The sequence below is a fragment of the Bubalus bubalis genome, chromosome 9 (genome assembly GCF_019923935.1).
Source record: "Bubalus bubalis isolate 160015118507 breed Murrah chromosome 9, NDDB_SH_1, whole genome shotgun sequence".
Lineage (NCBI taxonomy): Eukaryota > Metazoa > Chordata > Mammalia > Artiodactyla > Bovidae > Bubalus > Bubalus bubalis.
This window is the reverse complement of record NC_059165.1, coordinates 103,500,831-103,526,734: the sequence shown is the minus strand read 5'-3', so window position 1 is coordinate 103,526,734 and position 25,904 is coordinate 103,500,831. Positions and strand designations below refer to the sequence as shown.

Below are 25,904 nucleotides of genomic sequence, written 5' to 3'. Positions count from 1 at the left end.
ACCACATCTCACCTCCTCTCCCTCCTCCAGTCGCTTCCTCTTCTTGACTGTTCATTGATGCCAGCCCCTGTATGCCAGCTATTGTACTGTACTACTGCACTTTTCAAGGGACTGTGCTGTAGGATTTGCAATGTTTTATTTTGTGTGTTTGCTTTTTATGTACCATGTGTGTGAAAAGTATTATTACTGTATGAAGAGTACAAAAAGCCAATTGTATTAGTTGAGTGCTTAGACTAACTTTGTTGGACTTAATGAATGAACTGGACTTAAGAACGTAATCTTGGAATGAAATTCTTTCAACGTGTAGGGGAAATTACTGAATTTACCCCTTGAGGATGCGTGGTGCACTTTAACATATTAAAGGATCTGACGAGTCCTGCAATAAAGAACTATGGTGTTAATTTAACCCAAACTTAGACATTGGATTGCTTTTCTCAAGCCATAACATCATTCTCATCATCATCTCCAATGCACACCTCATCTAGCTTGTTCACTATCATGTGTCTACAATTGGTTTACATTCAATGGTCAAAAAAATGTGTTTTTGGTTAGGGAAGTTGAGTGAATGATCTCATCAGATCTTCAGAACAACTCTGTGTTGTTGTTGCTTTGTCACTAAGTCCTGTCCGACTCTTTTTGACCCCAAGGATCGTAGCCCACCAGACTCCTCTGTCCATGGGATTTCCCAGACAAGAATACTGGAGTGGGTTGCCATTTCCTTCTGCATGGGATCTTTCTGACCCCAGGGATTGAAACCAAGTCTCCTGCTTTGGCAGGCAGATTCTTTGCTACTCTATGAAGTAGGTACTAATATAATTTCCATCTTGCAAACAAGGCTCAGAGAGGCCAGGTGGCCCGCCTAAGACCACACAGTTAGTGGGTGAAGAGCTGGAATTTGACCTGAAGTGTGCCGGCAGCCTCTCCATCACCCTGCCCATTTCTCAAAGATGCCCCACACCCCACACCAGTCTCACTGGTGATGGCAAGTGTGGTCTCCCCACTGAGGGCTGCCCTGTGACCTCCCTGAGCCCTTCTCCTTGCCCTGATGGCTGTGGATATATACTCAGGCCGTTGCCCAGAGAGCTTGGCTGTAACTTGAGTCTCGCCCAGGCTGGGGGTGATGAGGAGGGTGGGCAGGTGACAGCCAGGGCAGGGAGATTTGCCCAGACACTGGTGAGCAGCAGCCTGGCAACCGGTGTGGCCCCGAGGAGATCGGGGGGCTTTGGGAGCCTGTTCCAGAGTCCAGGCAGAGGTCTCCACTAATGGGCAACAAGCAAACAGTCTTCACTCATGAGCAACTGGAAGCTTATCAGGTAGGGGTGATGGACCAAGCCATCGGTGGGTTTGGCAGCCTGGTTGTTTTCTTGGCTGAAGAAATGGGGACAGCATCCCTTCATCCTGAGGGGTGGGGGGGTGCAGTCAGCAAGAGGTCCTGGGGTGGCTCTGTGTGTGGATTCAGGCAGCGATGGGTTGTGGGAGAGGAAGGAGGCACCCCCCGCATCAGGCAGGGTCTGGGTTAAGCCAACATCTCTCTCCACAGGACTGCACCTTCTTCACGAGAAAGGAAATCATGAGGTCAGTCTGAGGAGGAAGGGAAGAAGAGCTGGGCCCTTTCTATATGCTTTGCAATTTGACTGCGCTCGATGCTTAATGGGGGAATTGTGTGCTTAGTTGGTGAATGACGCAGAGATGGGAAGGCTGCTGAGACGTCCCATCTGGCCCTATTGCCACACCTCTAGGCTGACGAGCTTGGGCTTTCTCCCAAAGGTGGCAGGGAACCATAGAGAGTGTGTGAGCAGGGGTGATGTGGATCAAAACTTCCCCCTGAGGCCCAGTGAGAACAGGCTGGGACCCCAGGGGGCAGAGTCTAGAGCCAGCTCTGGGCGGTGGGGTTGACATCAAGGTTAGAGGGTGAAGAGGTGGCCCCAGGCTACTGCAGGTTCCTGGTGTGAGCATTGATCCTCCTACAGCATCACTCAGCCCATGGAGCCATTATCCAGATTCCGGACCCACCCATGAACTTTGACCTGTGAAACCCAAGCTGGCTGTGGTTTGACGGCAGAGTGATCAGGGCCAAGGTCCCAATTGTGTGGGTGCAGGACATCCATTATTGATGGGCACAACTTCCACCAGTAAGCCCCATTGTCTGGGTGAGGACAGTTCACAGGGTCACCCTGACCATCATGATCTGTTTACTGATGGGGAAATTGAGGCTCACACAGGGGAGGCTGACCTCAGACCCCTGGGTAGATGGGTAGAGCCCCAAAGAGTTTGAGGCTAACACTTTGTGTGTCTCAAGCTTCTTGCTTCTCACGCAGACTTACGGAGCAGAAAGAGGGGAAAAGGGGAAGAGGGACTTACTCGAGGCCATACAGAAACCCAAACCCAGGCTATTCTCTGAAGGGACCCAGCAGTGAAGTTCCAGATAACCCCTCTTCCAGTTCCTAGCCATCACATGACCCAGAGGCTTCTATCCCCTTCTGAGACGTCCCTAACAACTCCAGGATCTCTGGCTCATCAAGATGGTCTGTACAGGTGACTGCCCAGCATGTTCCAGTGACGGTATGGTATCACCAGGCAAGGGCATTGGAGTAGACACCTGACCCCACCATCTGGGCAGTGTGTATGGCCTTTGCTGTTTTGCAAAATGCCTTTCATTTACCCCTTTGAAAAACCTGAATATTAATTAGACTGTGTCTCTGGCCCCTTGAGGGAACTGCAACCCCCATTATGGAGGGAGAGAGGGAAAGTGTGAGGATGAGGGTCTTGCCAACAGTGTGATGATGTCTAGCAAATCGTAGATTGACTCAGAGTCTCTGAATGCTCAATGTGAGGTGACCTTGCCTTAAGCACTCTCTTTTCTGTCAACCCCATCTGCCTGGTGAGCTCTTATTTGTGCTTCAAAGCCCAGCACCTAGCGCCCATGCCCCCTCCTCCAGGAAGTCCTTCCTTCTCCTTGGTTTACTTTTCCCACTCTAGTTTCACCTAGCTTTGGGGTCTTTTCTTTTCTTTTCTTTTTTTTTTTTTTACATTTTAAAAACAATGAATGAATGAATTTCCTGGCTGCTCTGGGTCTTGGTTGCTGTGTAGGTTTCTCCAGTTTTGGTGATCAGGGGCTGCTCTCTGGTTGTGATGTGTGGGCTTCTCACTGCAGTGGCTTCTCTTGGGAGCATGGGCTCAAAGGTGTGCGGGCTTCAGTGGTTGTGGTGTATGAGCTCAGTAGTTGCCTCATGGCATGTGGGATCTTCCCAGACCAGGGACCAAACCTGTGGCCCCTGCATTGGCAGGTGGATTCTTAATCACTGGACCTCCAGGGAAGTCCCTGGGGTCCTCTCTTTACCTTGGCCTTGTCCCTAGGGAGATAAAGGTGTCTCTGTGTGAGGGTTGGGCCCAGGGCTGATAGCTCAGCATCCTTCAAGTGTATAGTGAGCATCTGTGAAAGTGAGAGTAGAGACAATCCCATCCTCACTCATCTCCCAGACCTTCTCATTGTTTCCCTCCCCATACCAGGCTCTTCTATCGCTACCAGGACCTGGCCCCTCAGCTTGTCCCTCTCGACTATACCAGCTGCCCTGACGTGAAGGTGCCCTATGAGCTCATTGGCAGCATGCCTGAGCTGAAGGTATGCCCGGGGCCCTGGGGCAGGCATGGGATAAAAAAGAAGGGATGTGCCTTGCTGTATTTCTATGAGGTGACTGTTGCAGTTATTTCTATTTTACAGGTGAAGAAACTGAATTTCAGAGAGGTTTAGACACTTGTTTATGATCACACAGCTAGGACATGAGAGAGACACAATTCAAACTCTGGGTTGTGGGAAAGATGAGATGAGATAATTCAGGTAAAGGGCTTAGCACAGGGCCTGTGACATGGCAAGTACTCAGGAACATTGCACTGAGTACGTGCTAAGTCTCTTCAGGCATGTCCATCTCTTTGCAACCCTATGGACTGTAAGCCTGCCAGGCTCCTCTGTACATGGGGATTTTCCAGGCAAGAACACTAGAAGTGGGTTGCTGTGTCCTCCTCCAGGGGATCTTCCCAACCCAGGGATCGAACCTGCATCTCTATATCTCCAGCATTGGCAGGCAAATTCTTTACCGCTAGTGCCACCTGGGAAGCCCACTCAGGAACATTAGTTCTTCTATTTCATAGTAGAAGTCATTAAAGACAGATTCTTCTCAGCAGGATGTTTGACACTAGTTTGTGACTCTGGAGGGGACTTGTGGGGTAAGGGACAGAGAATAGAGATTATTTATCACAAGGACAGAAGCCTCATTCAAGAGGGGCAGAAAGTGTTGTGCTTCAGAATCCCCCTCCATAATTCAGCTTCTCCCAGGAAGAGGCTTCAGTCTCAAGCAGTCTGATCTCTTGAGGTAGTGAAGGGAAACACCAACTGCCACAGATTTCCTCCCATCAGCTCTGCAACAAGCAGAAATGAGGTTCCTTTACCCCAACTGTTCAGAAACCCTCCCAAGGCAGCCTCTGATTGGCCATCTGGAGTCACATGATCATCCTAGAGGCAATTGCCATTGCCAGGTGAATGGAAATCCCTGATTGGCCTCACTGGGGTCATGTGACTGCCTCTGAAGCCAGAATGGGGGTTAACTGGCACCCAGGCCATAGAGGAGGAGACTGGAGTTGCCTGGAGTCCTCTCCAGGGATCATAGGAGGAAGAGAGTCTTGGTGAAGGGTACTCAGAGGTTTCCAGGAAAGTGGGGGCTGACAGTAAAACCACACGGAACCCCAGAAAACTTGGTAAGGGACGGATTTCCTGTCTCTAGGACAACCCCTTCCGTCAGAGGATCGCCCAGGTCTTCTCCGAGGATGGGGATGGCCATATGACCTTGGACAACTTCCTGGACATGTTTTCTGTGATGAGTGAAATGGCTCCCCGTGACCTCAAAGTCTACTACGCTTTTAAAATTTATGGTGCGTGCACAGACCCCAGGGTGGGGAAGTGGGAATGAACCCAGGTCTTGGGTCAGGGACTGCATGGCCATCATATATGTCTCACAAGAGTTCTGAGGCCCTGCCTGGCCCTGTCCTTCATCCCAACTTGGTACCTCCCCCTCCGCTCTATCCCTCTGCTAATTCCATCCAGCTACACTGGCCTGGAAAAGACTCTGATGCTGGGAGGGATTGGGGGCAGGAGGAGAAGGGGACGACAGAGGATGAGATGGCTGGATGGCATCACTGACTTGATGGACGTGAGTCTGAGTGAACTCCGGGAGTTGGTGATGGACAGGGAGGCCTGGCGTGCTGCGATTCATGGGGTCGCAAAGAGCTGGACACAACTGAGCGACTGAACTGAACTGAACACTGGCCTGGCTGTTTCCTCAACACATCAAACCCTTTCTGCCTCTGGGCCTTTGCCTCTGCTGTGCTTTTTGTCTAGAATACCTTTCCCCTAGTTCCTTCTTACCTTGATATCTCGGTCCAAAGTAGTCCCTGCCTCCTAGTCACTCCCATGCCACATTCAATTTCTCTCCTAGCATGGAGCAGTGCTGCTTAACTTCTTATTCATTCATCTGTTCACATCTTATTGATTTTCTCTCTGAAGAGACCCAAGAGCAGTGGCAGTGTTTGGTTTGCCATCTGTCTCTGGCACATAGTAGGTATTCAGTTAATACTTGTTGAATGAATGAATGAAAATTTATCACAGTGCCTGGAACAAAGTAGGCACTCAGTAAATACTTATTGAAAGAGGGAATGAATGAAAGACAAATATCACTCGCCTGACACAAAGTAGTGTTAGTTTCTCAGTTATGTCCAACTCTTTGCGACCCCATGGACTGCAGCTTGCCAGACTCCTCTGTCCATGGGATGCTCCAGGCAAGAATAATGGAGTGGGTAGCCATTCTCTCCAGGAGATCTTTGCCACCTGGGGATCGAACCTGAGTCTCCTGCATTGCAGGCAGATTTTTTACCATCTAGGCCCCCAGAGATGGACACATAGTAAGTGCTCATTAATACTTGAGTGAATGAATGACCTCCTAGAGGTTACCTACCCAATTCCAAAGCAAGATATGGCTATTAGCCCAGGGTCTTGTGTTCCCTCCAGTGCCTCAGTTTCTTCGTCACATGGGGACAAGATGTGTACACCACTGGCCCAGCCTGCCTGGTCCCTGTTGTCCGGTCACCCCCATGTCCCCACCTGTCCTGCTTTGCAGACTTTAACAATGATGACTACATCTGTGCGTGGGACCTGGAGCAGACGGTGACTAAGCTGACTCGGGGGGAGCTGAGCACTGAGGAGGTGAGCCTGATATGTGAGAAGGTGCTGGATGAAGCCGATGGGGACCACGATGGGCGGCTGTCCCTGGAAGACTTCCAGAACATGATCCTTCGGGCACCAGACTTCCTCAGGTGATATTCCTCGCCACCCTGCACAATCCATTCCCATGTATGAGAGGAGTGCTCACGGATTAGATCCACAGACTCTGTGAAATTTCCTCCATTTTTTCATTTGTGACCTTGGGGAACTTTCTCGACCTCCCTGGCCTCAGGCTGTGTCTTTTGAATGGGGCTAATTAGAGACCCTGGGGACACCTCTTGTGGGTGGACACAGCTCTTTGGGTGAGTAGAACATGGTTGGAACTTCAGCCCTCACTTGCCTGAGCATTTCGCAGTGAACAGACTGGACAGCTGTACTTGGCCACCCTAGGGAGAATCAGCGCTCTAGGGAGGATTGTTGTTGTTCAGTCGCTCAATCGTGTCCGACTCTTTTGCGACCCCATGGACTGTAGTCTGCCACTCCAGGGGATTTTCCCAGCAAGAATACTGGAGTGGGTTGCCATTTCCTTCTCCAGGGGATCCAGCATAGATTAAATGAGTTAATACGGGGGGGGGGGTGCGGGTGGGAATACATGGGAGATGTTTTTATATCTCCCATGAGCTTGGAATGGTTTTTACATTTTTAAATGGTTGGGGAAAAAAAAATCATACTCCACAACACATGAAAGTGATATAAAACTCATATTTCCATGTCCATTGCTGGTTTTATTGGCATACAGCCATGCCTATTTGTGTTCATAGTGTTCACAGCTTCTTTTGAGCTTTAAGGTGACATTGAGCCATTGTGCAAAGTTGTAAATATCAATCATTTGGCCTTTGGCAGAAGAAAGTTGACTGACCTTGAGCTGGTACATGGAAAGAATTTAGAGCAGTTCTTTGCATACAGCCGGTGCTCAATAACTGTGCGCTATTGTTACGGTTGTGGCTTTCATGCCCAGAGGACCTCCTTCCTCTACCCTGGATAACAAGGCTGGTCTCCTGACCACTGAGACATGAATAATGACGCCATGATGAGTCCCTTGCCACTAACTGAGTACCTAATGTGCATCCTGCTCTGTATATTTGCCTCTTTTTAGCCCTCATTACTGTCTGAGCCACCAAGCTTCCCTAGAAGCTCAGATGTTAAAGAATCTGCCTGCAATGCAGGAGACCTGGGTTTGATCCTTGGGTGGGGAAGATACCCTGGAGAAGGGAATGGTTACACACTCCAGTATTCTTGCCTAGAGAATCCCATGGCCAGGGGAGCCTGAGCGGCTACAACCCATGGGGTCGCAAAGAGTTGGAAAAGACTGAGCGATGAACACTTTCCTTCTTTCAGCCCTCATTACAGTTCAGTTAGGGAGGGATAGCTGTTACCCCCATTTTGTTGTTCAGTCTCTCAGTTGTGTCTGACTCTCTGCAACTCCATGGACTGCAGCACGCCAGGCTTCCCTGTAATTCACCATCTCCCGGAGCTTGCTCAAACTCATATCCATTGAGCCCGTGATGCCATCCAATCATCTCGTCCTCTGTCATCCCCTTCTCCTCCTGCCTTCCATCTTTACCATCATCAGGGTCTTTCCAGTGAGTCAGCTCTTCGCATCAGGTGGCCAAAGTATTGGAGCTTCAGCTTCAGCATCAGTCCTTCCAATGAATATTCAGGACTGATTTCCTTTAGGATGGACTGGTTTGATCTCCTTTGTATTCAAGGGACTCTTCAAGAGTCTTCTCCAACACCACAGTTCAAAAGCATCAATTCTTCAGGGCTCAGACTTCTTTATGGTCCAGCTGTCCCATCCTAGACTACTAGAAAAACCATAGCTTTGACTATAAAGACCTTTGTCCGCAAAGCAATGTCTCTGCTTTTTAATATGCTGTCCAGGTTTGTCATAGCTTCCCTTCAAAGCAGCATGTGTCTTTTAATTTCACGGCTGAAGTCACTGTCTGCAGTGATTTTCGAGCCCAAGAAAATAAAGTCTATCACTGTTTCCATTGTTTCCGCTTCTATTTGCCATGAAGTGATGGGACCAGATGTAGTGATCTTAGTTTTTTAAATGTTGAGTTTTAAGCCAGCTTTTTCACTCTCCTCTTTCATTTTCATCAAGAGGCTCTTTAGTTCCTCTTAGCTTTCAGGCATAAGGGTTGTGTCATCTGAATATCTGAGGTTATTGATATTTCTCTCGGCAATCTTGATTCCAGCTTGTGCTTTATCCAGCCTGGCATTTCACATGACGTACTCTGCACATAAGTTTAAATAAGCAGGGTGACAATATACGGCCTTGATGTACTCCTTTCTCAATTTGGAACTAGTCCATTGTTCCATGTCTCGTTCTAACTGTTACTTCTTGACCTGCATACAGATTTCTCAGGAGGCAGGTAAGGTGGTCTGGTATTCCCATCTTTTTAAGAATTTTGCACAGTTTGTTGTGATCCATACAGTCAAAGGCTTTAGAGTAGTCAGTGAAGCAGAAGCAGGTGTTTTTCTGGAATTCTCTTGCTTTTTCTATGATCCAGTGAATGTTGGCAACTTGATTTCTGGTTCCTCTGCCTTTTCTTAATCCAGCTTGTACTTCTGGAAGTTCTCAGTTCGTGTACTGTTGAAGCCTAGCTTGGAGAATTTTGAACATGACTTTGCTAGCATGTGAAATGAGTGCAATTGTGTGGTAGTTTGAGCATTCTTTGGCATTGCCCTTCTTTGGGATTGGAATGAAAACTGACCTTTTCCAGTCCTTTGGCCACTGCCGAGTCTTCCAAATTTTCTGACATATTGAGTGCGGTTCTTTTAGGATTTAAAGTAGCTCAGCTGGAATACATCACTTCCAGTAGCTTTGTTCACAGTGATGCTTCCTAAAGCCTGCTTGACTTTGCACTCCAGGATGTCTGGCTCTAGGTGAGTCATCACACCATCGTGGTTATCCAGGTCACGTGGTTATCCAGGTCACTAAGATCTTTTCTGTATAGTTCTTCTGTGTTTTCTTGCCACCTCTTCTTAATATCTTCTGCTTCTATTAGGTCCATACCATTTCTGTCCTTTATTGTGCCCATCTTTGCATGAAATGTTCCCTTGGTTTCTCCAATTTTCTTAAAGAGACCTCTAGTCTTTCCCATTCTATTGTTTTCCTCTTTTTCTTTGCATTGTTCACTTAGGAAGGCTTTTTCATCTCTCCTTGCTCTTTTTTGGAACTCTGCATATAGATGGGTTTATCTTTCCTTTTCTCCTTTGCCTTTCACTTCTCTTCTTTTCTCAGCTCCTCAGCCAGCCATTTTGCCTTTTTGCATTTCTTTTTCTTGGGAATGGTTTTGATCACTGTCTCGCATACAATGTTATGAACCTCCATCCATAGTTTCAGGCACTCTATCAGATCTAATCCCTTGAATCTATTTGTCACTTCCACCATATAATCATAAGCGATTTGATTTAGGTCATACATGAATGGCCTAGTGGTTTTCACTGCTTTCTTCAATTTTAGTCTGAATTTTGTTATAAGCAGTTCATGATCTGAGCCACAGTCAGCTCCTGGTCTTGTTTTTGCTGACTGTATAGGGCTTCTCCATCTTTGGCTGCAAAGAATATAATCAATCTGATTTTGTATTGACCATCTGGCGATGTCCATGTGTAGAGTTGTCTCTTGTGTTGTTGGAAGAGGGTGCTTGCTATGACCAGTGCGTTCTCTTGGCAAAACTGTTAGCGTTTGCCCTGCGTCATTTTGTACAAGGCCAAACCTGCCTGTAATCCAGATGTCTCTTGACTCCCTACTTTTGCATTCCAGTCCCCTATGATGAAAAGGACATCTTTTTTTGGTGTTAGTTCTAGAAGATCTTGTATGTCTTCATAGAACTGTTCAACTTTAGCTTCTTCAGGCTTGGCTTATTTGGGGCATAGGCTTGGATTACTGTGATATTGAATGGTTTGCCTTGGAAACAAACTGAGATCATTCTGTCATTTTTGAGATTGTACCCAAGTACTGCATTTTGGACTGTTTTGTTGACCATGAGGACTACTCCATTTTTTTTTTTTTTGGAAGGATTCTTGCCCATGGTGATAGATATAATGGTCATCTGAATTAAATTCTCCCATTCCCAGCCATTTTAGTTCACTGATTTCTAAAATGTCAGTGTTCACTCTTGCCATCTCCTGTTTGACCACTTTCAATTTGTCTTGATTAATGGACTTCCCTGGTGTCTCAGATGGTAAAGAATCCGTCTGCAGTGCGAGAGACCTGGGTTCAATCCCTCGGTTGGGAAGATCTCCTGGAGGAGGGATGACAACCCACTCCAGTATTCTTGCCTGGAGAATCCCCGTGGACAGAGAAGCCTGATGGGCTACAGTTCATATGGTCACAAAGAATCAGCCACAACTGAGTGACTAAGCACAGCACAGCACACATGGACCTAGCATTCCATGTTCCTTTCCAGTATTGTTTGTTACAGCATCTGACTTTACTTTCATCTCCAGACTGGGCACTGTTACCGCTTTGGCTCAGCCTCTTCATTCCTTCTGAAGCTATTTCTCCACTCTTCTCCAGTAGCATATTGGGCACCTACCGACCTGGGGAGTTCATCTTTCAGTGTCATATCTTTTTGCCTTTTCATACTGTTCATGGTGTTCTCAAGGCAAGAATGCTGAAGTGGTTTGCCATTCCCTTGTTCAGTGGACCACATTTTGTCAAAACTCTCCACCATGACCCATCTATCTTGGGTGGCCCTACACAGCATGGCTCATAGTTTCATTGAGTTGGACAAGGCTGTGATCCATGTGATCAGTTTGGTTAGTTTTCTTGTAATTGTGGTTTTCATTCTGTCTGCCCTTTGATGGATGAGGATGAGGTTTGTGGAAACTTCCTGGTGGGAGGGACTGGCTGTGGGGAAAACTAGGTCTTGCTCTGGTGGGCGGGGCCACACTCAGTAACTCGTTAATCCAATTTTCTGCTGATGGGTGGGGCTGTGTTCCCTCCCTGCAGTTTGGCCTGAGGTCAAACTATGGCAGGTGCAATGACTGCTGCATTCAGCTGGTAGGTAATAAGTCCTTTTTAGGAGGTTGCCATTATCCTCATTTTACAGGGAAGTAAACAGAGGCCCAGGGAGGTAGCCTTCGGGTCTGGGGCAGAGCCAGGAGGTAATCTCTGATCCAAAATGATGTGTGCTCTCAACCCCTGTAGGGGCCAGGAAGACCATGGCCTAGGGTTTATTGAAGGGGTCCATCTCCCCCTCACCCCAACCACCATGGCTCCTTGCCTGCCTTGGGGACTCACGGTGGGAGTGTTGGGGAGGGGGATGAAGGGAGGCTGCTCTCTGCCTGCTGACAGACTCCTTTCCTCTTTGCACCCAGCACCTTCCACATCCGCATCTGAGGGCACCATGGAGGAGCAGCCGGGCCAGAGGACGTCGGGGTGACCCCTCATCCTGTTGTGAAATCTGCTTTCCCTGGGCTCCGGGAATAAATGCACATCACTGAGTCACAGCTGCCTGGACAATGTGTTTCCCCTCTAAACCTGGTAGATCAGAGGGAGGCAGCCTGGGATCGCACCTCTGTCCTCACTGTGTGATTCTGGTGTGGCTGCACCCTCTGTGGGCCATGATCTTCCCATTTGTACAAGGAAAGGGCTGACTCTGGACATCTCTCCACTGTGAGGGTTGGAAGTGACTCACCTGGTGGGCAGAGGAGATGAGGCCCCTGCTGTGTCCCGCCCCAGGGCATCCCCAGGGGTGGAACATGACTACTCAAGTCCCCCTTTCTCCCCCTCAATCCCTGACTTTCTCAAGGAGACTAAAGCTTCACCTCCTCGTTGAATCATCAGAACTGCCAGGGGAGGCCTCTGGGCAAGAATGTCACTCACTGAGGCTGGCACAGTGCTTTATAGTCATGAAGCGCCTGCCATTCTGCCATTGCATTGACTCCCTGTGACATCCCTGGCAGAGAAGCACTCCCATTTCATTCAGAGACAGTGGAGTGACTCGCCCCCACACCTGAAGTCATTTGCAGCGGCAGACTTGAGCCCAGGCCCACCTCACTCCAGATCCCAAACCTCTACATCTTACAGATTTGGGAAGCCACACACTATTTCACTTGGGCTTCCCTGGTAGCTCAGCCGGTAAAGAATCCACCTGCAATGCAGGAGACCCTGGTTCGATTCCTGAGTCAGGAAGATCCCCTGGAGAAGGGATAGGCTACCCACTCTAGTATTCTTGGGCTTCCCTGGTGGCTCAGACAGTAAGGAATCCACCTGTAATGTGGGAGACCTAGGTTCAATCCCTGGGGTGGGATGATCCCCTGGAGGAGGGCATAGCAACCCACTAGTATTCTTGCCTGAAGAAACCCCATGGACAGAAGAGACTGGTGGGCTACAGCCCATGGGGTCGCAAAGAGTTGGATACAACTGAACGACTAAGCACAGCACAGCACATCACTCTACTCCACCTAGAGTCATCTTGGGGGCCCATTCCATAGCTCTGATCCATCCAAGGAGTAATCATTCTTGTGACTGAAACCAGACTCCAGGGACCTTCCCAGACACCTCCACTGTGCATAATTTATAGGGTGCCCCCTCCAACCCAAATCCCCATTTATTAAGCACCAACTGTGCACCAAAGCCCTAGGTTTTATTCACATTCTGCTGGTTCATCCTGAGAAAACGGAGACTGCTCTTCTCATTTTCTGGATGAGGAAACAGGCCCAGAGAGGCCTAGTGACTCACCAAAGGTCACACAGCCCCACCACCCAAGATTTCCTCCTGAGCCCACTCCCAACCACAGCCGTGGGCTTCTTCTCCCTTCTTAAAGCAAAGGGCCTCCTATGCTTCTCCTACAGCTGCCACTGATGTCAGGAATGCTACTGTGCCGCGCTTTCCTCAAGTCTCATCTCCTCCATTTGCACAAAAACCCAGGGGGAAGGCATGAACAGCTGTGCTCAGGCGCAGGGGATGCGGAGAAAGAGTTCAAAGGCCTGGCTTCAAGTCCTGGTGCTGACACCCCAGCCGTGTGTGTGACTTTGGCCATACCTCTTCTCTTCTCTGAACCTGTCTTCTTCTTTATTTTCTAAATTTAATTTAATTTTTTTTTGGTTGCACCTCAAGGCTTGTGGGATCTTAGTTCCCCGACCAGGGATCAAACCTGGGCCCTTGGCAGTGAGAGAGCAGAATCCTAACCACTGGACTGCCAGGGAATTCCCCTGCCTCTTCTTTAAAATATGCAGAATGAGCCTACCTGGTGCACCTACACAGAAGGTGAAAAAAAGTGAAAGTGTTAGTTCCTGTCAGGCTCTTCTGTCCATGGGATTCTCCAGGCAAGAATACTGGCGTGGGCTGCCATTCCCTTCTCCAAGGGATCTTCCTGACCCAGAGATTGAACCTAGGTCTCCTGCATTGCAGGCAGATTCTTTACCATTTGAGCCACCCGGGAAGTCCCTAGGCCTGCTGAGAGGCGTGAAAGAAATAATGAATGTGGAGGGTCTAGTGTGAGGCCTGGCGCACAGTAGGTGTCCTAGCCCCATTGCTATAACTGATTGTTATTATTACTATTATTTTTTGATTGTGCCACATGGCAGGTGGGATCTTAGTGCCCCAACCAGGGATCAAACCCGTGCCCCCTGCAGTGGAAGTGTGGAGTCCTAACCACTGGACCATCAGGGAAGTCCTCATTATTCTTATTAAAATGACCAGGTTGCCCCACTGGCAATCATAGGACCAGACCCAAGCAATGTTTTTATTACATTTCTCAGGTCCCTGGTTACGACAGAAAGCAAGAGGCCCAGGCATGAACAGCCCCCAGCAGTGAGGGTCCCAGAGCCAGGGCGAACCTAGCAGTACCCAGGGGCGAAGGGTGGCGGGGGGCGGTACTCCTCAGGGAGAGAGTCCTGGGGTTCTCTCAAGTCCACTGGGCCTGGTTTGGACGCCTGTAAGGACAGGACCCTCACCACCGTCTGGTGCCAGTCCCTGACCTTCGAGGTTGCCTCGTTCCAGCTGACCGACCTTGAGGTTTTCCTGGAGTGGCCCTGCCTGTTTCTTGGAGCTTGGGGCTGTGCGGGGCTTGCGAGGGACGTGGCCACAAAGGGGTCCTTGTCGACGTTATTTTCCCAGGCTGTGTCACCTGTCCCAGTTTCCGAGCCGTCGGTCACTGACGATGAGCTCAAAGTCGCCAGGTGGGATTTCAGCTGCTGCTGGACCTTCCTGCCCGTCTTGGGGAGCATCCTGAGATTCCTCCAGAGTTTCTGACAAGCCTCCTCGAGAGGACCCTCCATGGATGCACCTTCCGGCCTTGCTGACAGCTTCCTTTCCTTTGACCGATGGAGCGGGCCTGGCTTTGCAGAGGCCTGAAATGGAGAGCAGGTGAGACCTGGGGCCACCTCACCCACCAGAGTGCTGAATCTCCCCCAGAAACTGGGACCCAGATCCCACCCAGATGCCCCGGGATGGAGAAAGATCCCAAGAGAACCCCCCAAACCTGATCCCACGGCCCATCCTTCCTGTCTTAGTAAAGGGCTTCACTGTCTCCCCCAGTGTGCAGCAGACTTTTCCCATAAAGGTTCAGAGAGCCAGTGTTTTGAGCTTTGCGAGTCCAATAGTCTGTGCTTCATTACTCAGCTCTGCTATTGTGGGAAGCAGCCAGAGATTACAGTCAGCGAGCCAGCATGTCCGTGTTTCCAAAATACGGACACAGAAATGTGGGTTTCACCTGATTTTCACAGGTCATGAAATACTATTTTTCTTTTGATTTCTTTCAAACATTCAAAAACACAAAAGGTGCACTTAGCTCATGGGCCACGAAGAGGGCAGCCACTCCAGTATTCTTGCCTGGAGAATCCCATGGACTGAGGAGCCTGGAGGGCTACAGTCCATAGGGTCACAAAGAATCAGACATGACTGAAGTGACTGAGCATGCGTGCAGGCATGGGAATTCAAACCATGACGATAACCTTCTTCCCTGCTTACCCTCCACCTCCAAGTCATCGGCAAGCTCCACCTTAGACACAACTTGCTGCTGCTGCTAAGTCACTTCAGTCGTGTCTGACTCTGTGAGACCCCTGAGATGGCAGCCCACCAGGCTCCCCCATCCCTGGGATTCTCCAGGCAAGAACACTGGAGTGGGTTGCCCTTTCCTTCTCCAATGCATGAAAGTGAAAAGTGAAAGTGAAGACGTTCAGTCATATCCGACTTTTAGCGATCCCATGGACTGTGGCCTACCAGGCTCCTCCGTCCATGAGATTTTCCAGGCAAGAGTACTGGAGTGGGGTGCCATTGCCTTCTCCGTAGACACAACTTAGGGACTTGAATAACAGCAGGATCTAATCTTCATTCTAGAGACTCTCCTCTGGCAGCTGTGGGTCACCTCTGCCCCTGCATCCTTCCACCCCACCTCCCACTTTCCAGATCGGAGATGCCACCTTTCTGTCACATACCTCCTTGGGTGGGGCCATGGGATAAGAGGAGGGAATCTGATGTTCACTGAAGCCAAGAGCAGAGCTGGAGGCTTCCTCAACCAGTGCGTTGGAGTAAAGGAAGAGATCTTCATAATCCACATTTACTGGATCCTTCTGCAAAGCAGAGGGGACCTATAGCTCAGTCCCAAGGCAGGAGACAGGGATGGGGCTGGGGTCCTGTCCCACCCACAAAACTTCCCACAGCAATGACTGAGGGCTAGGCTCTGCCCTCTGGGCCTTATAAGGACTATGCCACACTCACAGCCAGTTTCTGAGGGCCTAGACCACACTCATCAGTCCTTATAAGGAGACACACCCCTCCCACAACAGCTTCTGGGGGCCTAGGCCATGCCCATCAATCCTTATAAGGAGATATGTCCCTCCCACAGCAGCTTCTCAGGGCTAGGCCCCACCCACTGAGGCTTATAAGGAAATATGCTATTCTGGTAGGTCAGACAAGGTTATATCTGGTACATGAATCCCTGTAAAAAAAAACCAGCCTGGGGACCCAGGGAACAAGGACCAGGAGGGGTGGGGCCCCAGGGGAACAGGGACTGCAAGAATGATGGGATCTCAAGAGGCAGAGGGGGCATGCAGGAGCAAGAGTTTGGGGGGCTTGGCCCTTGGGGGGGTCCCAATCCTCACCTGTGGGCAGGACTGCATCAGCAGGTCCCCATGTGGTCGCAGCGGTTGCTGCTGATAGAAGGTGACCAAAGCATCTAGAGAGTCATGGACCCTCTCTTCTCCAGGGATCATGAAGCTCCCATCATCCAACAGTTTCACCATGAAGTGGTGGCAGGAGTTCTGAGCTCTGTGGAGACATGGTTGGAGCTAGGCTATCCCATTCTCCATCACATGGTTCCCAACCCAACCCCTCCTCCCCACTCCACCCCCAGCTCTTGAGCTGGCAGCATCATGGCTACAGCCCGCTGCCTAGATTCCCTTGTAAGCTCCTCCACTCATTAGCGGTGTGACACTTGGCAGGTGACTGTACTGTGCCTCAGTTGCCCCCTTTATAATGGGAGGCTATTCAGGCCTTCTTGTGAAGATGGAAAAATCTACTGCAGGTAAAAGCTTCATGCCTGGCAAGGGTAATTGACCAATAGAAATGACAATGAAAATTGGTACAGGTACTCAATAAATGTTCCATTATTAATGAATGAGTGCATTTACTGATTGGCCACTGTGTGCTTACTGAGCTTCCCAGGTGGTGCTAGTGGTAAAGAACCCGCCTGCCAATGCAGGAGACATAAGAGACATGGGTTCAATCCTTGGGTCAGGAAGATCTCCTAGAGGAGGGCATGGAAACCCACTCCAGTATTCTTGTCTGAAAAATTCCATGGACAGAGGAGCCTGGTAGGCTATGGTCCATAGGGTTGCAAAGAGTCAGACACAATTAGAGTGACTTAGCATGAATGCAAGCATGTGCTTGTTATGTCTCGTTTAGTCCTCACATCAAGACTCTGAATTAACTTTAGCATTTTTATGTTAGAGATGAGGACTTGGAAGGAGGCACAGAAACAGTGAGTAGCTTGTCCAAGACCACACAGCATGTTAAGTGGCAGCCTTGGGCTGCCTAAGGACTGAAGGCGTGAGCTTTTCCCTCTGTGGGTAACTCTGTAATAGGACCATTTAAAAAACTCCTTTTTAAATTTTTTTTGGCTCCAAAATCACTGCAGATGGTGACTGCAGCCATGAAATTAAAAGACGCTTACTCCTCGGAAGGAAAGTTATGACCAACCTAGACAGCATATTCAAAAGCAGAGACATTACTTTGCCAACAAAGGTCCGTCTAGTCAAGGCTATGGTTTTTCCAGTGGTCATGTATGGATGCGAGAGTTGGACTGTGAAGAAAGCTGAGCGCCGAAGAACTGATGCTGTTGAACTGTGGTGTTGGAGAAGACTCTTGAGAGTCCCTTGGACTGCAAGGAGATCCAACCAGTCCATTCTAAAGGAGATCAGTCCTGGGTGTTCTTTTGAAGGAATGATGCTAAAGCTGAAACTCCAGTCCTTTGGCCACCTCATGCGAAGAGTTGATTCATTGGAAAAGACTCTGATGCTGGGAGGGATTGGGGCCAGGAGGAAGAGGGGATGACAGAGGATGAGATGGCTGGATGGCATCACTGACTCGATGGACGTGAGTCTGAGTGTACTCCAGGAGATAGTGATGGACAGGGAGGCCTGGCATGCTGCGATTCATGGAGTCACGGAGAGTCAGACACGACTGAGCAACTGAACTGAACTGAACTGAAAGAATTCCTTTGGAAAAAGAAAAATCCCTTTGGCCTGGAATCCTTTTGAAAAGTAGTTTGTGTTACTAACTCCTCTATCTGAGATACCGGATTAGGCGTTGAAAACTTAGGGAGCTGAGCTGCCCTGGTTTTCCATAACATGTCCCCAAGGAAGTCAGGGAGTTGCCATTTATTTATTTATTTTTAAGTTAACTTATTTAATAATTTTAGTTTTGGCTGTGCTGGGTCTTCTACACTGGGCAGGCTTTTCCCTAGTTGCGGAGAGCAGGGGCTACTCTCTACTTTTGGTTCCTGGGCTTCTCACTGCAGTGGCTTCTCCTGTTGCACAGCACGGGCTCTCGAGCTTGGGCTTCAGCGGTTACGGTGCTCAGTAGTTGCGGCTCCTGGGCTGTAGAGCATAGCTGTGGTGCACGGGCTTAGCTGCTCCATGGCATATGGGTTCTTCCCAGACCAGGGATTGAACCTGTGTCTCTTGCATCTCTTGCACTGGCAGGCAGTTCTTTACCACTGAGTCACCAGGGAAGTCCAGGGAGTTTCCATGTAAATGGCTGGGGAGAGGGAGTTAGAGGAAAGGCAATAGCTACTCTTGGGTCTCATGCAATCCCTGTTATCACACAGTCTCAGTTACCACCAAGCCCATGTCTGCTGGCTACAGCCATACCTGCAGCCGCCCACAATTCAGTTAGATTCTACCAGACCCTCTACCAGATTGCTCCCTGAGAAGCTGTGGTATGAAGCACCCATGCCCCCTCCAAGTAGGCCCCAGAGTCCCCCTGCCCCTGCCCCTATCCCAGGCCTTACTTGTAAGAGAGTGTGTAGCCCACATGACTGTGACTGACCCTGATAAGGAAGGATCCCAGGGGCTGTGACTCCAACAAGTTCTCAGCATCCCTAGATACAGGAAAGAGATGGATAAACACACTGGCCACACATCTGGTATACCAGTCATCCCGTAGTGGTACCCACCCCCGGGCCACAGCGGTCTGTGATTTTCTTTCTTTTTTTTTTTTTAACATTTAATGTATTTATTTTAACTGGAGGATAATTGTGGTGGTTTAGTTGCTCAGTTGTGTCCGACTTTTTGCGACCCCATGGACTGTAGCCCACCAGGCTCCTCTGTCCATTGGAGGATAATTACTTCACAGTATTGTGATGTTTTTGCTGTACATCAACATGAATTGGCCATAGATATACATGTGTCCCCAATCCTGAATATTGCTCCTTCCTCCCTCCCCACCCTTTCCCTCTAGGTTGTCACACGGCACCAGCTTAGGATGTCCTGCTTCATGCATCAAACTTGCACTGGTCATCTATTTTACATATGGTTTTCCATTTTCTAAGTGAACAAACAGCTTAAATCACTTCTTTTCTCGGTTGTTGCAGACCTTGGGATATTGAGACAAGGATGTTCTCCCAGAGGTGGTAGGAAGTCTCTGATGACCTTGACCATCTCTCACAGCCCCTGCTTGCCTTCCCAACAACTGGAAGGCAAATCAAAGACAGCTTTGGGTAGATCAAGGTGTCACAGGTAATAAAGCAGGAGCCATTATTAAATGCTTTCGATTTAAAAATATTTTATTTATTTGGCTGTGCCGGTCTCAGTTGCAGCACATGGGATCTTCCATCTTTGCTGTGACCTGCGAACCCTTTAGTTGAGGCTTGTGGAATCTAATTCCCTGACCAGAGATTGAACCTGGGCCTCCTGCATTGGGAGCGCGGAGTCTTAGCCATGGGACCACCAGATGCATTTGATTTTAAATGCATTTGTTTTTCATTAGCTGTGTGACCCTTGGTGAGGGTCAGTCCCCTTCTGACCGTCAGCTTCCTTAAGGGGAAAGTAAACCCTAACTCCCAGGGCCCATGGGAGGACAGATGAAATGCACAGGGTATGCATATGGGAACTGCCAGCTGATAGGAACACACAAGGTGCTCACTATTATTATTACTATTATCTTGGGTTCACACCTAGTGAGAGGTAGCCTTCTAGGAGACAGAAGGGGGATTTTGGACATGAGCTATCTACTACAGTGGAAAAGGAAATGGAAACCCACTCTAGTATTCTTGCCTGGAGAATTCCACAGACAGAGGAGCCTGGTGGGCTACAGTCCACGGAGTCACAAAGAGTCGGACACTACTGGGCAACTAACATCTACTACAGAGGCCACTGGCCACGTGTGGCTGCCGAGCACTTGAAATATGGCTGGTAGGAATCCAGATATACTAAAAGCATATAATACGTGCCAGATTTTAAGGACTTAGGGCTAATTACATGTTGAATATACTGGTTTAAATAAAAAAATATGATTAACATTAATTCCACTTCTTTCTTTTCACCTCTTTTAATAAAGCTACTAAAATGACATAAAATTACAGTGCATGGCTTATATTATGCTTCTGCTGTGCACCCCAGGACTTAGAAACCACGCCCAGTTCCTCCTTTCTGTGGCTTTCACAAGGTTTCCTCAACGTCCTGCATTTAGAATGTGGCAATAAAGGTTCTTTTCGCTGTTTATTTAGAGCTAGCCCCTGGGGGTGACTAGGTGGATTTGTTTGTGTCCTAGGAGCTCAGTCAGATGTAGAAAGTGCATTCTGGCTAAACCCTGATGGACCGAGAGCAGCTGTCTGGGGGGCACTGAGTAAAGAAAGATTCTGAAGCTGCATTTCACCACCACTGACTCAGTGAGGTTGCAGCCCAGCCTGAGCGAGGTGAGGGCAAGGGGCCTGTCGGGTCTTAGGCAGGACTGCTCTGGTGGCCACGTGTATAGAGAGAGCTGAGGTCCAGTAACTCGCCCAAGGTCACATAGTAAGTCCATGGAGGAGACAGAATTTAACCCTCTTAACTCACTTAGCACAGCTGAGCCCAGGATCCTAAAGTCAAAACCTGCCTAGGGTGGGGGTAGACCAGGAAAGAAGGTGAAGGGCAGGGTGGAACGTGTGGCAGTGTCCTTACTCTCTCGAGATGGCACCGTGGAACCACTCAGGGACCCCTTCACAGGTCAGCTGGTCCACCTGCGTCTGCACGAACCAGTCCAGTCGTGGAGGCAGTGATGGGGGCAGCCTTCTGGCCTCAGTCATGGCTTCCAGGGGTGAGGTCTGACCTGGCGATGGGAAGGAGGAAAGAGAGTCAAGTGTGGTCCACTTCCCACCTTTGCTTTATTCATGCAGTTCATGCTGCCTCCTCCTTTGAGAAGTCCTCCAGGTTGGACAGAGCCAACAGGATTGAAATCGACTTGTTTCTTGAGCACCTACTATGTGTTGGCACTTAAAGCACATTCATTCATTGACTCATCCCCCAAAACCCCCTCCCAAGGATTCTTCCTTTTCCTTTTATTCTTATTATGTGTACCATTACTACAAATATTAGAAAGCCCCTTTTATACATACATGTACTTAAGTTTAGAGCTTCCCTGGTGGCTCAGTTGGTAAAGAATCCACCTGCAATGCAGGGAGACCTGGGTTCAATCCCTGGATAGGGTAGATCCCGTGGAGAAGGAAATGGCAACCCACTCCAGTATTCTTGCCTAGAAAAATCCCATGGACAGAGGAGCCTGGTGGGCTACAGAGCATGGGGTTGCAAAGAGTTGGACATGCCTGAGCGACTAAACCACCACCATTTAAGTTTAAGAACTGAGCTTGTGTCCCTCAGTCATGTCTGACTCTTTGCGACTCCATGGACGGTAGCTCCTCTGTCTATGGAATTGGATGGAATTCAGCAATTGGATGGAATTCAGTATTCCAGGCAAGAATACTGCAGCGAGTAGCCAGTCCATTCTCCAGGGGGGATCTTCCCGACCCAGGGATCGAACCCAGGTCTCCTGCATTGCAGGCAGATTCTTGACCATCTGAGCCACCAGAGAAGTCCGAATTTATGTAAAGGTTGAATTTAGTAACTATCACTTTCCCAGGAGGGATGTGGAGATGGCATAATAATGAGTGAATGAATGAAATAGCAGGTGCACAGTGGGTGTCGTAAAATGTTGCCATGGTTTCGTTAAACACTAGAGAGATGTGGCCCAAACAGCTGCTGCCGCCACCGCTGTCACCGAGGGTGGCGGCTACAGCTGGCACATCTGTAACTCGACAAACGCATGATTAATTCACACACAGTCTCAACAGTTTTAAGCTCAGGTACCAATGGACTTCGTGAGGCAATGACACAGAGCTCGAAAACACAGAAAGAAAACAGCGGCAATTCGCAAAATGGTATTAATTCAGTGAAGAACCAGCCAAAGGGTTGTGCCCTGCTTGGTTGTCCACACATGACCCTTCACGCTTACCCTTAATTCTGTGCCCACGCCAGAGCTCAACCCTTCCCCGTCCCCCATTGGCCTGATTTTTCAATATCTCAGAAGGTCTTTGTTACCAAGCTGTTTCTACAGGGAGCGTGTGTTTATCAACCCAGTCAATATTGACTTTCTCTTGCCAGAAGACAGATGCCAAGCACACCCTCTAGGGAAGAACCCAAAGAAACTGTAGTGAGTGAAATTGAAATCTATTAAGAAATGTTTAATAAAGCAGGGTGATATAAATCAACTGAGCCCAATCAGAGCCAGACAACCTGGGTTCAGACCGCAGCTCTCCCACTTGGCTGCTGTGTGATCTTGAGCATCTCACTTAACCTCCCTGTGTCTGAATTGTCATCTGCCATTTGGGGCTAATGATGGTAATTGCCTGAGAAGGTACAGTTAGCACAGAGGTCAGCATGTACTCATATAATGAATATTCATGAATCCAGTAGTGACGCAGAATGAGGAAATATTCACAGGCTTGTTCTTTTTGCTACCTGGGAGAACTCTCACTTATCCTTCAAGACCCAGCAAGAATATCCCTCCTCCAGACAGCTTTCTTGCCTCTTCTCCAGGACAAAGCCCTGGCATCCATCTCTGTCTTCCATCTTTCCTATCATTCCCACCTCTGGCTTAGCCTTGCCTCGTGGAACATCTGTGTCTGGTTCTGTCTCTTCCATATTAGGGGCTCTTGGGGATCAGGTCCAGGGCTAGGTTCTTTTGGATTTTTCTGGGTCCCCAGCATCACCTGGCACTGAGAGGGTGGCACAGGGGAGGGTGCAGGGTGATGAGTGAAGTCATACTAAGTTTTAAGCTCCCGACCACAGCCTTGGAGCCTCCCCCACCTCCTCATCACCCACATCCTTGCTCTGCTCCACGTTGACCAAGCTCGCTCCCTCCTCTCCATGTGTCTGCCCCAGCTGTGCCCCTGTCAGGGATGCTCTTTTCCAAATTCCAGCTCTATTTTCCAGTGGTCACCTACCAGTGCCCCCAGAAGTTTCTTCCTGCCTCTCTGGACCCCGCCAGCACTGGCCCTCCTTCTGGTCCAGCCTGGTTCCCATGTGTTATCTCCTCAAGGGTGGAGATGAGGCTGAAGCTCTTGGGGCCCCAGTCTCACCCAGCATGGGGTGGGCACAGAAATAGGCACGTACCTGGGAGACCCCTGCAGGGCCCAAGGCCCTCACTCTGGCTGTGCCTCGGCAACTACAGGAGCCTTGGGTTTCGGTTTAGGGTCTGCACGTCAGCAGGGCGGGGCACTCTGCCCCAAGTGGTTCCTGTTTCCTTAAGTAGGTGAGCCCTGGGCGGGGACTAGGACGCCAACTGGCCCCCACCCCCACCCTCGGCCCCATCTGCAGGCCAGCCGAGCCGCTGTGTGCAGGTGGATGGACACCCTTCCTCCATCCAGACCTTGACAAGTCTTTTTCCTTTTTTTTACGTATTTTTTTGGTTGGGTCTTCGTTGCTGCACGTGGGTTTTCTCTAGTTGCGGTGAGCTGGGGCTTCTCTTCATTTTGGCTTTTCTTGTTGCAGAGCATGGGCTCCAGGGCGCTCAGGCTTCCACAGCTGCAGTGTGTAGGCTCAGTAGTTGTAGCTCTCAGGCCTAGCGGGTTCTCAGCATATGGGATCTTCCCAGACCAGGGATCGAACCCGTGTCCCCTGCACTGGCAGGCAAATTCCTATCCACCAGCTGCCAGGGAAGCCCAGACCTTGACAGGTCTTTACTGAACACCTATTGTGTGCTAGATCCTCAGGGGACACAGAGGTGACCCCAAGACAGGCATAAAGGCCCTGCCCTCCCAGCATTGATAACCTGGCAAGCAACGAAGAGGAGTGAGAAATGATTCATGTCGTCGCTTTAAAGTGGACAGCCTATTAGGAAGGGGGAACCTCTTGGGTGTTGCAAGAACCCCCAGAGGAGGCCAAACTGATCTGGAGGAAGGGCTAGGGAGGGGCAGGTTGGAGTCGACTTGACTTGGGGGTTGTTGCATGGGAAGAATGCTCTGGGTGAGGGCGGGGTGAGAACAGCAGAAGCAAAGGGCCTGAGGCAGCAGGGCTGAGCCTGAATGGGCAAAGGCCGCACTGTGTAAGTAGGGCTACATTACGACTTCCTCCATAAGCAAACAAACAAAGCACCCATTTAACATTCTACTTTACGACTGCATTGACATCAAGACCAATGCAGGCCAGGCTGGATACATTTTATATGTTCATTATTATTGTACCCATTTTTTTTTCTGATTAAAAAACAGAACTAAGACATTTTGACCGGCATCCTACACACACTGTGGGCCCCGAGGGTGGGAACCCGGCCTAACGGATCAGCTAGCCCCACATGTGTGCTGGCTACCTCACCCCTCCCTGGCAAAACCACTTCCTCTGACCTTCTCAGACAGAAACGGCCCAGATCCCTGCGGCTGAGCTGTGGCCTCCCTGCGGACCTATCGCCCTGGTACAGCTGGTCTGGATAGCTGCCTCCCCCAACCCCCACCGCCAAGTGAAGGCTCAAGTTGGATTGCCCCCAGCCCCCCGCTGGCCCCCCGCACCAGGGATTGTGATGGGGGTTGGGGGTGCTGGTCCTGGAGTCCATAGTGCTCAAATAGGAGACGCGTGGAGCTCGGTTTCTCACTCACTCACCCACTGTGTGGCTTTACGTGAGTCAGACTCCCTTTCAGTTTCCGCATCTGTAAAGTGGGCAGAGGGACAGCCCTCCTGAGCCACGTGATGATAAGGTGAGATAACCTTGCAGCATGCAGCATGGCGTTCAATTAAGAGGAACACGGGGACTCTTCACTGTGATTTAAGTTGATGCCTTTGTTCCTGGCTGAGGGAGAGGCAAGCTTGGCCTCCTCACTTCACCTCTCAGATCCTCTATGCCTTCCCCAGCCCGATGGATGGGCTCCCAGCCTTGAGGAGGGGAGCAATGCTGTTGTGGAGGGACAGAATCGACCAATAGACCTTTATCACAGAAAGTCTGACCATCGGGGACCTCATTTACATGAAACTCAGACTCTAGAAACATGAGCTTTTTCAGTCTCCAGGCCACCTCCCTGAGGCCCCACCACAAAGGGCGCCACTCTGATGATGCTGTGTGGGGGATGTGTTCTTTCACAGGCCAAGGCCTCCCCTGAGGCTGTCACAACAGAATCACCCCCACCTCTTGGTGACCAGTCTTTGAACCTGTGAAAAGACACGTGGCCCTCGGAGGAACATTCCAGAAGGGGACCAGCAGGGAGACAGTAGGGCTGGGGGGCTCTAAAACTCCTGTCCATCCCCTTAAGTCAGCCCCTTACTCTAGGATCTGGGATCCTCGCTGGAGGCCTCAGCTGGTGTGACATTCAGTGGACCCTGTGTGGCGTGGCTCTCCGGTAGCAGTGGCCACAAGAGAGTCTCAGCTCTGGGACACTCTGGGCTGTGGACGCCAGGGCTGGGGAAGCCCTGTCAACTAGGCTCTGTCAACTAGGCTCTGTCAACTCGGGGCTTCACGTGGCTTCATGGTTCTCATGTTCATGCTCCAATGCCTCCATTCTATCAATTCATTCATTTGTTCATTCCACAGACACTGGCAAGCCCGACCTGTGGGCACCATGCTGCTGCTGCTGCTAAGTCACTTCAGTTGTGTCCGACTCTGTGTGACCCCATAGACGGCAGCCCACCAGGCTCCCCAGTCCCTGGGATTCTCCAG

At 49.8% G+C, this 25,904-nt stretch overlaps 2 protein-coding genes across 5 annotated transcripts; one reads left to right on the top strand and one right to left on the bottom strand.

Moving 5' to 3' along the window:
* Positions 1-1,262: 1,262 nt before the first annotated feature.
* Positions 1,263-12,411, top strand: CIB3 (calcium and integrin binding family member 3). Its single transcript, XM_006057831.4, has 6 exons — positions 1,263-1,313; positions 1,541-1,575; positions 3,511-3,622; positions 4,779-4,926; positions 6,168-6,363; positions 11,600-12,411. Exons 1-6 carry the CDS (start codon positions 1,263-1,265, stop codon positions 11,619-11,621), a joined length of 564 nt encoding a protein of 187 aa, XP_006057893.1. The 3' UTR covers positions 11,622-12,411.
* Positions 12,412-13,950: 1,539 nt separating this feature from the next.
* On the bottom strand, positions 13,951-23,517 carry HSH2D (hematopoietic SH2 domain containing). Of its 4 annotated transcripts, none has more exons than XM_006057834.4 (6): positions 23,375-23,517; positions 20,888-21,035; positions 18,739-18,828; positions 16,331-16,496; positions 15,665-15,799; positions 13,951-14,578 (listed from the first exon to the last, which is right to left on the bottom strand). In XM_006057834.4, the coding sequence occupies exons 2-6, from the start codon at positions 21,010-21,012 to the stop codon at positions 14,066-14,068; spliced, it is 1,029 nt and encodes a 342-aa protein (XP_006057896.2). In that variant the 5' UTR covers positions 21,013-21,035; positions 23,375-23,517; the 3' UTR covers positions 13,951-14,065. The 4 variants fall into 4 exon arrangements, with proteins under 4 accessions (XP_006057896.2, XP_006057895.3, XP_044804208.2 ...); XM_006057833.4 differs by lacking the exon at positions 23,375-23,517 and adding an exon at positions 23,206-23,355; XM_044948273.2 differs by lacking the exon at positions 23,375-23,517 and adding an exon at positions 22,850-23,140.
* Positions 23,518-25,904: the final 2,387 nt, after the last annotated feature.

Coding starts and splice junctions, on each gene's coding strand:
- CIB3 (XM_006057831.4), top strand. CDS start 1,263: ATGGGCAACAAGCAAACAGTCTTCACTCATGAGCAACTGGAAGCTTAT. Junction 1,314..1,540: donor AGCAACTGGAAGCTTATCAG/GTAGGGGTGATG, acceptor CTCTCTCCACAG/GACTGCACCTTCTTCACGAG. Junction 6,364..11,599: donor CGGGCACCAGACTTCCTCAG/GTGATATTCCTC, acceptor CTTTGCACCCAG/CACCTTCCACATCCGCATCT.
- HSH2D (XM_006057833.4), bottom strand. CDS start 23,284: ATGGGAACCAGGCTGGACCAGAAGGAGGGCCAGTGCTGGCGGGGTCCA. Junction 21,036..23,205: donor AGAAACTTCTGGGGGCACTG/GTAGGTGACCAC, acceptor TCCCATCGCCAG/GTCAGACCTCACCCCTGGAA. Junction 14,579..15,664: donor CCATGGCCCCACCCAAGGAG/GTATGTGACAGA, acceptor TCTCCATTTCAG/GCCTCTGCAAAGCCAGGCCC.